The following is a 13,444-nucleotide window of genomic DNA, read 5'->3' as shown; positions in this document are numbered from 1 at the left end:
TGCTGACAGATTATTTTCAAGGCTAAGTAAATTGTTTAGTAAATAAATTATTTAGTATTATCTATGTGTAATCAAGATTAAGTTCAACAACAAGCAAAGTCAGAAATAACTAAGATTTATATCACTTGAAATGGAATTCCTTGTAATATAAGAAAAAGTTATCAAGAAGTGTGTGGTTTGCCATCTGCATTGTAAATTTTCATATACCTAATTTTTATTTATTAAAAATAATAAAACAATTAAGCATATAACATGGTTAATCCAAAGGAACTGGTTTTTGTTGGAAAATAACTGTAAAAATTAGCTAAAGGAAAAACTATTTGTTGATTTGTATTTAGTTCATCATTCTAGCTAAACTAAAACTGAGTGATTAAACCCCATTTCACTTTTAACAGAATAGTAAAAACTGATTAACAAGAAACTATTATTTACGACATTAATAATAAATTTAGCAATTACTTTACAAAAATAGCCGTAAATACGATTTATAAAATATTCGACTATAATCTATTATTCGACTATATCTATTCTTTTATCATTTTTACTTCCTATACGAAGTAAAGGAAGTATTATGATCGCGAAAATGTCGGTCTTCAGATTTCATCTCCTTTTTTCTTTAACTTTTTTTACTTCCTTGTACTAAGTAAACGATGTATTGTGATCTCGGTTTTCAAATTTCAACGGAAATATCCATTTTGACCATCCCTGAAACCATTTTGGCTAGTTTCGGCGTGACGTCTGTTCGTATGTATGTATCTCGCATAACTCAAATACGATTAGCTGTAGGATATTGAAATTTTAGAAATAGCACTGTTGTAACATCTAGTTGTGCATCTCACTTTTTATTGCAATCGAAATTAAAATTAAAATTTTAATTAATCAAATATTTTGATCTTAAAGGGAAGGCACATCGGTTCGAATCGGACCGATCTCCTTTTGTTTTTTTTTTTTTTAATTTAAATGTATTGATTAATCTGTGATTGTAAAAAGAGTTTTACAAAAAATAATTACTCAACAATAATAAAAAAATCTGAAGTTCTTAGTGAAATAAAATTTAATGTATTTTTAAAAATGTGGATATTGTATACATGTACATGTATACTCATACATGTACATGTATACTCATACATGTATATGTATACATGTATATGTATACATTATTGTATATATGCATTATTGTATATATGTATATCTAACAGATTTGGTGAAACATCTGATTATTTAATGTTAATTGAAAATTATTATTTAGAATCCTATTATTTTTGGATTTTCTAGTTTTAATTTCTGTTTAATTTTATTTAATTTCCTGGAATTTCTGTTTATTTACATTAAAGTTAACTATACCCTGAAAAGAAGATCATATATACTGCACTGAGACATACATGCCCGATCTTTAATAAATTGCAAAAAATTCTTATCTTTTAGTTCATTATTCCTCTGATATTGTTGGACAATATTCTCTTTAAGTCGGAGTTGATCATCATTTAGTTTGTTTTTTATTACTAATCATTTAATCGCTCTTTGGTTTGATATAATTCTTCTGATCTACATTTGTTGTACACGTTCAATCTTTATTCTTTCTTTGGTTTTAACATTTTCTTTCTCTCTTCTCTTAATTTTTTTTATTCTTCCCTAGTTCTTAACATTTTCTTCCCCTCCATATTCATCTTCTTGTCTTTTTTGAGATATATTTCTTTATGTTATCTTTCTTTTTCCTGTACGATTATTTCTTTTTCATTTTTGATTATTCACCTAATAATCCAATAAAAAATGAATATTTTACACCGTAAGGTCGAAAAATTAATATTTGTAACCAGTATACAGGAGTTCACTAAACGGAATAGTTTAATTATTATTAACTTTTATTTATATGACACATTAGAAATTTAAAACTTTTATTAATCACGAAGATACGAATAATTATCTAGTAATACGAGTAATAAAGAGACTTTTACTCTATCCTAATATTTCATGTAAATTTGTTGAATTAATAATTGTATAAATATTTTATGTTAATAAATATTTTAGCAATTGTCTAACTGTCCACTTCATTAAACAATTTGGAGATCGTATCTTACTTTCAAATGAAATAAGTTTAAACGAACTGCAGCAAAAAATGTGTTTACGTAATTTAATAGGCGTACAAGTCATGCGATGTACACAACAGATTTTTTTAAATTTATTTTCTATCATGTAGCAAGCGGTTTTTATGGAATCCGTAGAACATGATAATAACAGCAATAATATTACAAAAGCAACAAACATAATAAATAATAATCAAATACAATTCCCACAACTAACAATTTGGGGATGTATAATAAATGTTAAAATTTTATCTTTTCAAAAATGTTTAACACTAAAAAATTATATAAACATAATAAAAATTAAACAGCTATGTCTGTTTTATAAATCAGATTATAGTTCTACCTGTACAGAACACAAAGACATTAAAAAAAAATTATGTTTTATGAAGGCTAGTAAATTTCCAATATTTTTTAAAAGTATTGAAAATTTTCCTAGTAAGGATTTCCTTTACGTTGAATGCGATCGATCCCACTGTTTCGTATTCCGTTATTTACCACAATAAAGCTGAATTTTAAATTTCAATTTTCTTTTGTCCTAGTTATAACGAAAAGCCGTGAGCATAGAATAAAAGATTGGAAACACGCCAAACTGAAACGATGGCCGAATTGTGAGAGCTTTTAAATGATTTTAAATTACACCTACGGATTAAGATCTGCTCCTCCTCATTGACCAACATGCACCGACGCTCGTAGTAGATTAGGAAACGATGATGTTTCGTTCCGAGAACGTATATTACGTTATGTTAAGCAAATATCTTCACTTCTGATGGCGGGGGGTCACTCACCTAGGTTACGAGGCTGTACCCATACACATATTTACTCAATGATAAAGGTCTAAAAGCATCAATATTCAAGAATTCCACGTTCATAGTTATTCAACTTTTACTTCTGCTACAAGTATATAATGAATTGCTGTTCCTAATGACTTACTCGTTAATTATCACATACGAAATACACTATTTTAATATGCTACTGACGATTATACAACTTCAGAATAAATCTAAAAATTTAATTCGAGAAAGCTCTATTTTATTTTTTACTCCTTGAATCTTTCATTAAGATCTATTTTTTTCACACATTTTAATGTTCATCGATATCTACGTTCTATTTGCCAAAATAAATTAACGTGAGTTTGGTAAATTAATTTTCTAGTTAAAACATGATGGAGACCTGTTAGCAAATGAAAAACTTGTATAACATATCTACGCAAAGAAATGCTTCAATTTGATTTAATATTTTACAGTTTACTTACACTAATCTTGCTTGTCATAAATTAATAACGTTTTAAAATTAAAATTATTCAGACGTTGAATCTATAATAAGCTCTATTTGAGAGTTTATGTTTATATCTTAATATACTATCCAATCGGATAAATATGGCAAATCAGTTTGAAAAATCAGTCTACAGAAAATTAAAAACATCTATAAATAATTACTACAATTCAAAAATTACTCCTTAGAACATTGAAGCATAGACCTGTGCTTACCGAACGAGTAAAATCTTTGGTTATGAAATACAAAGTGTCCGGATCTAAAAGCATCTAATGCCTATATTTAGAAAGCCAGTCGTAATCTCTTAAAACATAGACTCAATCGACAGGAAATATCTCAAAGATTTGTTCTGTGTACTCTCAAGGTCAACGGAAAATGCTTGCACAGGCAAACCGACTCTCACAATGCAATTGTCAACAGTAGTCGGTCGAGATGTAAACCCCCACAACAGAAGGTTCATTGCGTGGTTTGGTTAACAGAGTTTCAACCACTTACGCGTGTTCAACGGCCTATACGAACTCATCCTCCTACATCCAAGTCTATACGTCAATGAGATTCGTCTTTTAAGAGAAACTGGAAGCTTTCCTTTCACAAACTGGAAATCATCAAAAAGTTTCGGTTAGTGACGAGACAGTGGATCGTGTCCGCGATGCATTCACTGCTAGCCCTGGAAAGTCAATTAGGCGAGTTAGTTACTAACTCAAAATTTCTCGTCCACTATTCATAAGCGGTTTCCGTGTGCGAGAGAAAAGGTTAGGTTACAATTCATATTAAATCATTTTAATATAAATAATCAAATGATCGCCGACAACGGTATCAGTTTGTTGCAAAGATGATGAAAACATCGTGTCGAAAACAATCCTATTAATCTTGATACCTTATTTAATGATGAGGCAGCCTTTCGTACGTACCCACCGGCTTGGTCTAATGGTGAATGCGTCTTCCCAAATCAGCTGATTTGGAAGTCGATAGTTCCAAACCGACAATAATGTTCTCTATCCCCATTACTTTTTAATCTTTACATAGAACTAGCGATTAATATTAAAGAACAATTTAGATCCAGAGTAACAGTGAAAGGTGAAAGTATAAAGATTATTAAAGTATAAAGATGAAGTCCTACAAAAGAACTACTGCATGAAAATAAAGAACAAAATGAAAGTAATGAAATGTAGTAGAAATAATGTAGATGGACACTAAATATAAAAATAGGAAGAGAAAAGATTATGGAGGTAGAAGAATTTTGTTATTTGGGAAGTAGAATTACTAAATATGAAGAAGCGATATAAAATGCTGAATAGCTCAGGTAAAGTGAGCTTTCAGTCAGAAATATAAATTCTTTACATCAAAAATTAAACATCAGGAAAAGATTTTTGAAAGTATATGTTTGGAGCGTAGCTTTATATTGGATGGAGTAACCTGAAGTGAAACTTCTCATGTTAAAAATCAGATGAGTGGATAAAATGACGAATGAAGAGGTATTGCAGCTAAATTGATGATGAAAGAAGCATTTGGAAAAATATAGTTAAAAGAAGAGACAGACTTATAGGTTACATATTAAGGCATTGTGGAATAGTCGCTTTGATATTGGAGAGTCAGGTAGATGGGAAAAATTGTGCAGGGATGTAGGATGTAGTGGGTTTAATGAAATGATACAACTGGCACTAGATAGGGAATCTTGGAGAGCTGCATCAAACCAGTCAAATGACTGAAGACAAAAAGAAAAAGTATATAACATAAATATTTATAGTTTATTTATGCAGGCATTGCATAAGGTATTAGTTATGAGGAACAAATAATATAACACAAGAAAGTCATGAATTGAAACTATTCCTAATGTTGTTTAATTACTTCAATGATCTAAGGGAACCGCTGCTTAATTAAATATGGTAGATACTGCTGTCATTTTATTCTTTCTTCACACTTCTTCAGTTTTCAAATATACCCTGGAGATATGATCTATTCAACCCAACTACCCGGTCTTTATTTTCTTATTGCTTTTGTACATTCATCAACCAACTGATACTCTGTCAATCTGGAGGACCAATGTTTTAATATGCATAAAGTTAATGCGTTTTCAATTATACTTTTTGCAATATTTAGTAAATTACCCAGCTTCAGTCTGGTTAAGAGTAACTGTCAATCAGCAAAGTGGCTTGAATCAACAATCTTGAATTAACAAATCAGTCATATACAAAAACAAAAAATTCTTAGTAGTTCTTTCAAAATACAGAATTTTTGATTGATAAGTGTAAAAAAAATCTAAATAATTTTTTTTTTTTTAACTAATATTGAAAATGCCAGAATAGAGGTGGTTCTACACCATCAATTGTTATTCAGGTAAACACACCATAATGGAACAAAAGTAATTGAATAAAATATCTTGAGATAATATCAAAATGGTGGTGGATGAACAGCAAATCAAAGGGTAAGTAGTACTTACCCTTAGTTACTTAGGACTATATGAAAGGTATACATTCTTACTATGAAGTATAATAATTAAAAATGTATAAGTATAATAATAATAATAAATAAAATACTAAAACCCTGATAAATTGCGTATCATAAATTTTATGATTCAAAACAGATGAAAAATTTCTGCAATTTAAAATATCACATTTTACGTTTTACTATTTACATATATGTATTTATATGGTGTTATCTATTAATGGATAAGGACTGGCAGAGATCTTATAAAGCAAGTCACAACAATTGTGCTAAAACACAACACACACACACACCAAAATTATTACATCACTAACATTCAATGTACAGTGTAACACATTTTTACACTTATGGATCAAATTATTGACAGATTAATAATAAATTGCAAAAATATTCATAAAGTACACAATATATAAATAGTATAGTATTATATATATATATATATATATATATATATACATATATATATATATATATACATAATATATATACTATATATATACACTTGTATATATTTATATATACTATACTATATATATATATAATAAATAAGTACATAATACTTTTAGTATTACTATTATTATTTTATGTTTACTTTGCATGAAATTTAATAAAAACTGTATTTAATGTCTGTAAATAAAATAAGTTATAAGTTGTACAAATTTTATGGGAAATCATTTAGTTATGTGCAATTATTTTCCAAAAAAGTTTAGAATACTTACAGAGAACTAATTGTCTTAATTTATTAATATTTTCTTTCAATTTTTCTGGTGTTTCTTTTAGTTCTTCTTCAGCTCTAACTCTTAACTCTTTAGATATATCCAATGGATCTGTTTTTGGTGAATACGCAAGATCAATATCATCTTGTAGTTCCTCAATTTCATCATCTAAAATAAAAAAACAAATTAAATTTAAAATGATGATAAAATGTACTGTAGAAAAATTAATATGTACATATAATAATCCAGTTTATTTTTACAGGATAAACTGATAATTTTTCTCCCCAAAATTGTAAAGTAACTTATTATAAATTTAGATGTCACTGTATATTTAGCTTAGGTAAAAGCTGTTTGTGGTAGATACTTTGAGCTGAATAATATATAGTTCAGCTGGGTAAATTCTATAACATCATATTTGGGAATCTACGAGGACTTTGCTTTTCTTAAGGAACCCTGAGTTTCTTCTCTCATGTGGCTCTGGTTCTTTGGAAAATCACTTTCTTCTAAACATACTAAACAAGTAGATAATACTAAGTAATCATAAGTATATACTAACTAATCGTTGATTAGCATTAAGAGTTTTCATTCTAGGTAACGATACTACGATCTCCCTAGTGATTGTGGGCTGGAAGTCTCCTTCTGCTTGAAGGAGGTCTTGAAGAAGCTCCTTGGATGGGGGTTTCTCGACTTCTGCGAGGATAAATTTTTCCCTTTACAGTTACTTTCTCTTTTTCCTTTATCCATGTATGTAATGATTAGGACGCTAACCTCTCGGATTCGATTCCCAGCAAAGTTTTGAAAACTATTTATTTACCGTTCCATTCACCTCATTTTCCGTTCTAAAATGCGTACACGCTCGAAATGGAAAAAATAACATTTCAAATATTCCTTTATCATTTCTTGTCCTATGTTATTCTGTAAATTTTGCATTTACGATCACTAAACTTGTGTTAAGCTAAGGATACGAGTATCTTTGGGTCATTTAGAAATATCTGTGTGGTTCAATGACGGCTATTATTTTTAAGAAATTATCCGAAGATTCAGCACCCAATCTAAAAGCTTTATATTATAATGCCCATGCTGTGAGCGAGCTGCTTACCGAATACAACTGGTTCTTCCAATCTCTCCTAATACATACATCCATACAAGTGAAATAACATTGGATGATTATTCGTGATCGTTACATATTCCCGATAATCTTCCGCCGCAACGCTCCCATTTTACAAAACAAAATTTATTATATAGAGAAATAATAATAAGTTACATCTCTCTCAAATCCTCTAAAACTAAGAGGTTAAATTTTTGCGTATTAAGTCATTCAGCGATCAAACTAAATTATTCTACTGTGCATAAAATATTAATAAAGTATATGTGCAGAACCATATGAACGATTAAATTAACGAGCAGAACACCCATATGAACGATTAAATCAACGAGCAGAACACCATATGTTTCCTGTAACTGTGCTCTACTGGTAGTTAAATAACGTGCATTTGTTTATAAAAAAAAATAATAAATAAAATAACACAATCAATTTTAAAATAATTTCCTATAATTTATTCGTAGGTACTGTTACATTGAACAGGGGCACGGCCATGGCCATACTAATTAGTTAATAACATTTATTTGAGTTAATTCTTTTGCAGAAAAGAGAAAAAACTTTTATTTTAAATATTGAAATCAATGGTTTTAATAATAGTTTTTATTAAAAAGTATGTCTTTAAATAGTTTTTTCTATTAATGGATATTAACGTCGATAATCACATCCCGTTTCTTTGTTTTGTTTTAAACAATTTAGAAAACGTATCTGTAGTACCTATTAAGAAAGCAGTCCTTATTAACTTGACCGATTCATGAACTCCCAACAAATACTAAAGAAAGACTTTGTATAAATGTTGTATAAAAAATTTGTATAAATGTTCTTACGGTGTACACTAAGGAAGAATTTTTTTAAATTCCGATTTTAAAGGATTAAAATGGAGTAACAATGAAATTTACTATTTTTTTAATTTCTCGGAACAAAATAAGATATCAACTAGATTTTTGCTGTGTGTAATCTTCATGTGAACATTTGAAAACTAATTTCTAGATTTTTTAAATTCCAAGTTTAAAAAGTTAAAATGGATTGATGTTTTTGAAACCTGATTTATTCAGTAAGATATAGCTTGATTTTTTGTGTGTGTAATTTTCATGTAAATATGTAAAAACCAGTGACTGCAAATTTTCGCCATTTCTGACTGCTAAACGAGATATTCACTAGATAGGGGTTTGTGCAAAAACTCTTCAGATAAATATATAAAAATCATTTACGGGTTTAATTTTGATTTTTTTTTAAGGGATGCGACGGCTCAACCGACACAGCCACTATTACTGTCTATACCACGCGACTGGCTGCACCTGACTCCATTTACTTGACTAAAATTACGGGCAAAATACATTTTTACCTGTACGAAGTACGGTAGTTATAACTGTACTAACTACATTTCGAGTCCTGTACTAATCAAATGAAGAAAGTTCAATACACTGATATTTTTTACAAACTGAACAGGCTTAAATTTTTATTTATAATTATTATTCTCACAAGCATGAATTTAATACAGCGGGGTCCAAGGGCAGAACCTTCTGGCCAAACGGGATGGGAGAGCGAATCTAGCCGTTGTCGGCTAAATATCGCCTGTCTGCGACGGGAAACCCAAGTAACTAAATAACGTAGACGAAGCCGAGACGAGGATCCCAGAAATGTATCAAAATTAAATAACGTTAGTAGAGAATTACTACCTTATAATTATACCCACTGCAGGAGTGATGGTACGTATCTTTTTCGATCTCTTTCTCGTCTCATGTACTATGCACAGCCATTTGCGACCGAAATGCGGAAATAATTGAGTCGCTTGTGGAAGCGACTCAAGTTGAGCTCAACTATGACTGAAAATAATGAGGGTCACACCGAGCTACGATGAATTATTTCGTTCAAATGTCTGCAGGTTCGACTTACGGTGTATTGTGTGAGTTGGTAGCGGCTGGGTAGATTTATTTCCATTTGTACTCGAGATTTACCGCGATGGTGAACTTTATAATACTTTACATGGTAAGGACGTTCACCTGTACTAAGGATGCGCATCTCTGGTGATTTATCCACTGGTTATTTTGAGGCATACGAACCCTTACAGTTAACTGACCAATATTTGAAAGCATCATTGTTACCAAGGCAACATTTAGAAAACGACGAGCGAGATACACAGATGTACGCGAAAAAAGAGCATATTGATTCTAGCATCACAAAAAACTGCCAATATAGTTTACAACGAAGACTATTTACCTCAAATAGCACTTTTTAGTGTTATTCTAAATCGGCCCTTATCAGGGCGGCCATATATATTTAAGCGTTGAGCAAAAATTCGTTTTTTATCCTTAACTCCTGTATTAATACAAAACCGTTTTAACAGGATTTAATGAAAATCTAAAAGCATTATTACAGATTAAATAATTTTTATTTATAAATAAATGGGTGAAATCGTGACTGGGAACGCTAGTGTATATGTAAAAAAATAACATGTCATAAGCGATTCGTAATCAACGCCCAGAAAAAACGAAAAGAAAAATAAATTAAATTTTTTTTACTTAGTTTTTCATACTAAGAAAGAATTTTTTCAGAAATAAAAGGGTTAAAATGGAGTAAACAATGATATATTTACTCTACATTGAATTTCTCGGTAAAAAAATATAGATATCAGCTTGTTTTTTTATGTGTGTGTACCTTATAACAGATTTATAGATTTTCCGAAATTCCGACTTTGATAGGGGTGAAAAGAAAGGTAAAAAAAAACTTTCAAATTTTAATGATTACAAATTTCCCCCATTTCCGACTAACTAAACGAGATATTCAGTGGATTTGGGCTTTAAAATACTCTTCAGATAAATATTTAAAAACCATTTTTGGTTTTTTTGAATTTTTATTTTTTAATGGGTGCGACGGTGTACAGCGCGGCGGCTCAACAAACACAGTCACTGCCAATGTTACTGTATATGCGATGCGACTGCCTCCACACGTGCCTTCGGTTACTTGAATAAAAAATAACTAAAGTAACAACATAGAGCGAGCAAAGCCACGTTGTTGATGCTAATATTTATACTATATATACGCAATAGCGTTTTTACAAACTTATTTTACAGACAATAATAATCGTCATAAGTCATGAATTAATTAATATATTTTACATTCCTCTTAAGATTAGCAATGACATGATGACGAAAAATAATTATTTTCGGCTTAAAAAATCCCAAATTCCTTATTTAGAAGTAACTTAATTATTTGCATATGAAAAGTACGTTTTGACGCAGATGTTAGCAAAGAATAAATTTCACAAGTATGTTTTTTTATTTTTATTTTAACTATTACTGTGTAAGACAACAACACAATCTCATTAAAATAAAAATTTAAGTGGTATACATACAAATGCAATTAGAATTGTTGACTTTTTTTTTTTTACTTTTATACGTCATTTTAGTCATTAAAATACTAACCTAAAAAAGGTATAACCTAATTTTTATTAGTTTTCTAGTTTTTGTATTAATGTATAGCTAAGTTTGGGAGGAAATAATGAAGCGGAAGAGGTATGTTATTTTTTTTGCAACTGGTACAAATTAGTTTGATGAGTGTCTTTTACTTTCACACTGTGTGGGAACTTATTCACTTTTTATTTTAAAATTTCCTGTTATGCATTGCATTATGAAACAGAATTATTTTAACGAAAATTTACTCGTAAACACAAATTATATATTTTTATTTAGAAACTCATCAGATACAAATCTAATCTTCTATTAAAAATTAAAATAAGTAATACACTATCATTAAGCCATTTTTCATCGATACTTTATTAAAAAATTTGTCTTAGCCGTGAATATTATCTTCTTCATTCGTAGTTTATTCTATCTTTTCTAATTTACAAATTAAAAAACAACAGTACATCAATGAAATACGGCAAGAAAAGAACAGAAGAAGGGGGATTTAAAGCCTGAAAAAGACCTTCATCTTTATTGGATAAGCAACCTAAAACCGAACTGTTACAGATTCGCAGTTGCAATATGTAACATTTTACGAAATGAGAAAAATAAAATCTTAAATTAAATTCTGTACAGGCATTTATATTAGCAGAATTTACACTTAAAAAAAAAAAAAATTTCAAGTGAGCACCCTGAGCAGCGATACACTTTTGAGGACGAGTTATCTAATATAGAATTGTTGTCAATGCCGTCGATTTCTTGAATGTTCGTCTTCAGTTATTCGATAGTGTGGGTTTTGATTCATAAACTATAAATTTCAAATAGCCCAAAAGGAAAAAAAATCGCAACTAGACAAATTTGGGAAACAAGGGGAGACCCACCCCCCGTTGCTGACAGATCGTTCTTCTGTAAAAACCTCTTTAACGCGTGCTAGCGATTCGATTGTTGCGTGATAGTTGTTCCGTCTGGTCGGAAGAAGCCGTACTCGTTTTTACAATCTATCAACTGAGCTCAGAATTCTTCGAAATTACGGTACAATTCTTTACTGAAAGTCCGATCAAAAAATGCCTAGTGTACGATTACCAGAAGCAGCAAACCATATACGGACGCTCAAACATACGGTGAGGAATTTCATTGGTGTAATACCTGATGTTATTTCAATTAATATGCCCAAATAAATGAGACCGTGCCTCGTCTGATATCAAATAAAGCATCAGATGTATCTATCCAACAATATTGTAAAAAAGCCAGTTGCAATAATTAAAACGTTTCTTTTAAGACAATCTGGTTTGTCTGTTTTCTTAAGTTAAATCTTGATCCGCTTCATGTAATGATGCGGTTTAAGATTTAAATCATTAAGAATCTTACACAACAACAAGATGTGTTTTTTACCCCACTTTGTTGTGGTAACTAAGATTTATTCGGACCGTCATAAATTCTTTTACTATCGGCTACGGCTCCTTCCTAACAGAATATTTCTTTCTGCGTTTGATAGCGACCCGTTTACATGCCACTTCTTTTTAACTACATCGTATATACTACTCTTTGCTGGGTTCTTGATATTCGGAAATTTTTCGTATAATTTAACTGTTTTCTTCAAAAAGATCCAAAACGCACATATGCTTTAGTTGTAGCAATCCTTTCTGGATTGAATAAGGCATTTTAGAAAAATATAACTGCGACGAAAAACTATGCTGTGCTAACCAATTACAGTTTACAGCTGACAATAATGTCTGAAGTCGAGCCGGCTCGGTTTGGTTTTAGTTGCTCACCCGAAACTTCCACATTTTATGAATTACGACACTATTGTCATGTAAAATTGTTGTCCTTGAAATCCGGTCCCTGTTGGAGGAAAGTAACAGAATTTAAACAAATGTATTCCTTCTGCAGGAGATCAACCCATTGACATAAGTGTTAGGTAAAGGCTATTCTTTATAATTCCTAATCAAATTAAAATTTACTTAATTCTGTAAGTCTCATGCCCTATTACACCTATTTCCTACTCTTGTCTTTTTTACGATATAAACGAACTTTTTTAAATAATGCCATACCTGACCGGGATTCGAACCCTGAAATAATTTCCCACATTCCTATTTATGTTAAGGAAAGTTCTTTGACAGATTACATTAAGTTCTGTTAAACAAGAGTGAATATTCTTATTCGTTAAGAGCTTTTCATGAATTAGTAGTCTTATAAAGAACCTCAACCATAAATGTATGTATATGTAAACATTTTACAAAAAGAATTTTTAAAACAATCAAAATTCACTTGAAAATAACCCCAATGATTTTTAAAATTGAAATATTGTACTAGGGACTCCTTGCTGTTAAGTAATGTTATATTTAAAAAAAACGGCTAAAAACTTATTTTCCATTCACATCACAACTTACCCCCAACCCGCGCTCAAAATCTTATTTTCAGACC

General features: G+C 30.2%; 1 protein-coding gene across 1 annotated transcript in view; it reads right to left on the bottom strand.

Moving 5' to 3' along the window:
* Nucleotides 1-13,444, bottom strand: part of LOC142320642 (alpha-tocopherol transfer protein-like) — a 137,110-nt gene that overhangs the window by 35,723 nt on the left and 87,943 nt on the right. The window contains exon 2 of the mRNA XM_075358671.1: nt 6,521-6,685. Coding sequence (XP_075214786.1) covers nt 6,521-6,685 — 165 coding nt within the window. The remainder of the gene's footprint in view (nt 1-6,520; nt 6,686-13,444) is intronic.

Source organism: Lycorma delicatula, chromosome 2 (genome assembly GCF_047948215.1).
Source record: "Lycorma delicatula isolate Av1 chromosome 2, ASM4794821v1, whole genome shotgun sequence".
NCBI classification, from domain to species: Eukaryota; Metazoa; Arthropoda; class Insecta; order Hemiptera; family Fulgoridae; genus Lycorma; species Lycorma delicatula.
Note: the sequence above shows the minus strand (reverse complement) of the source record. Positions and strands in the feature narration are given on the sequence as shown.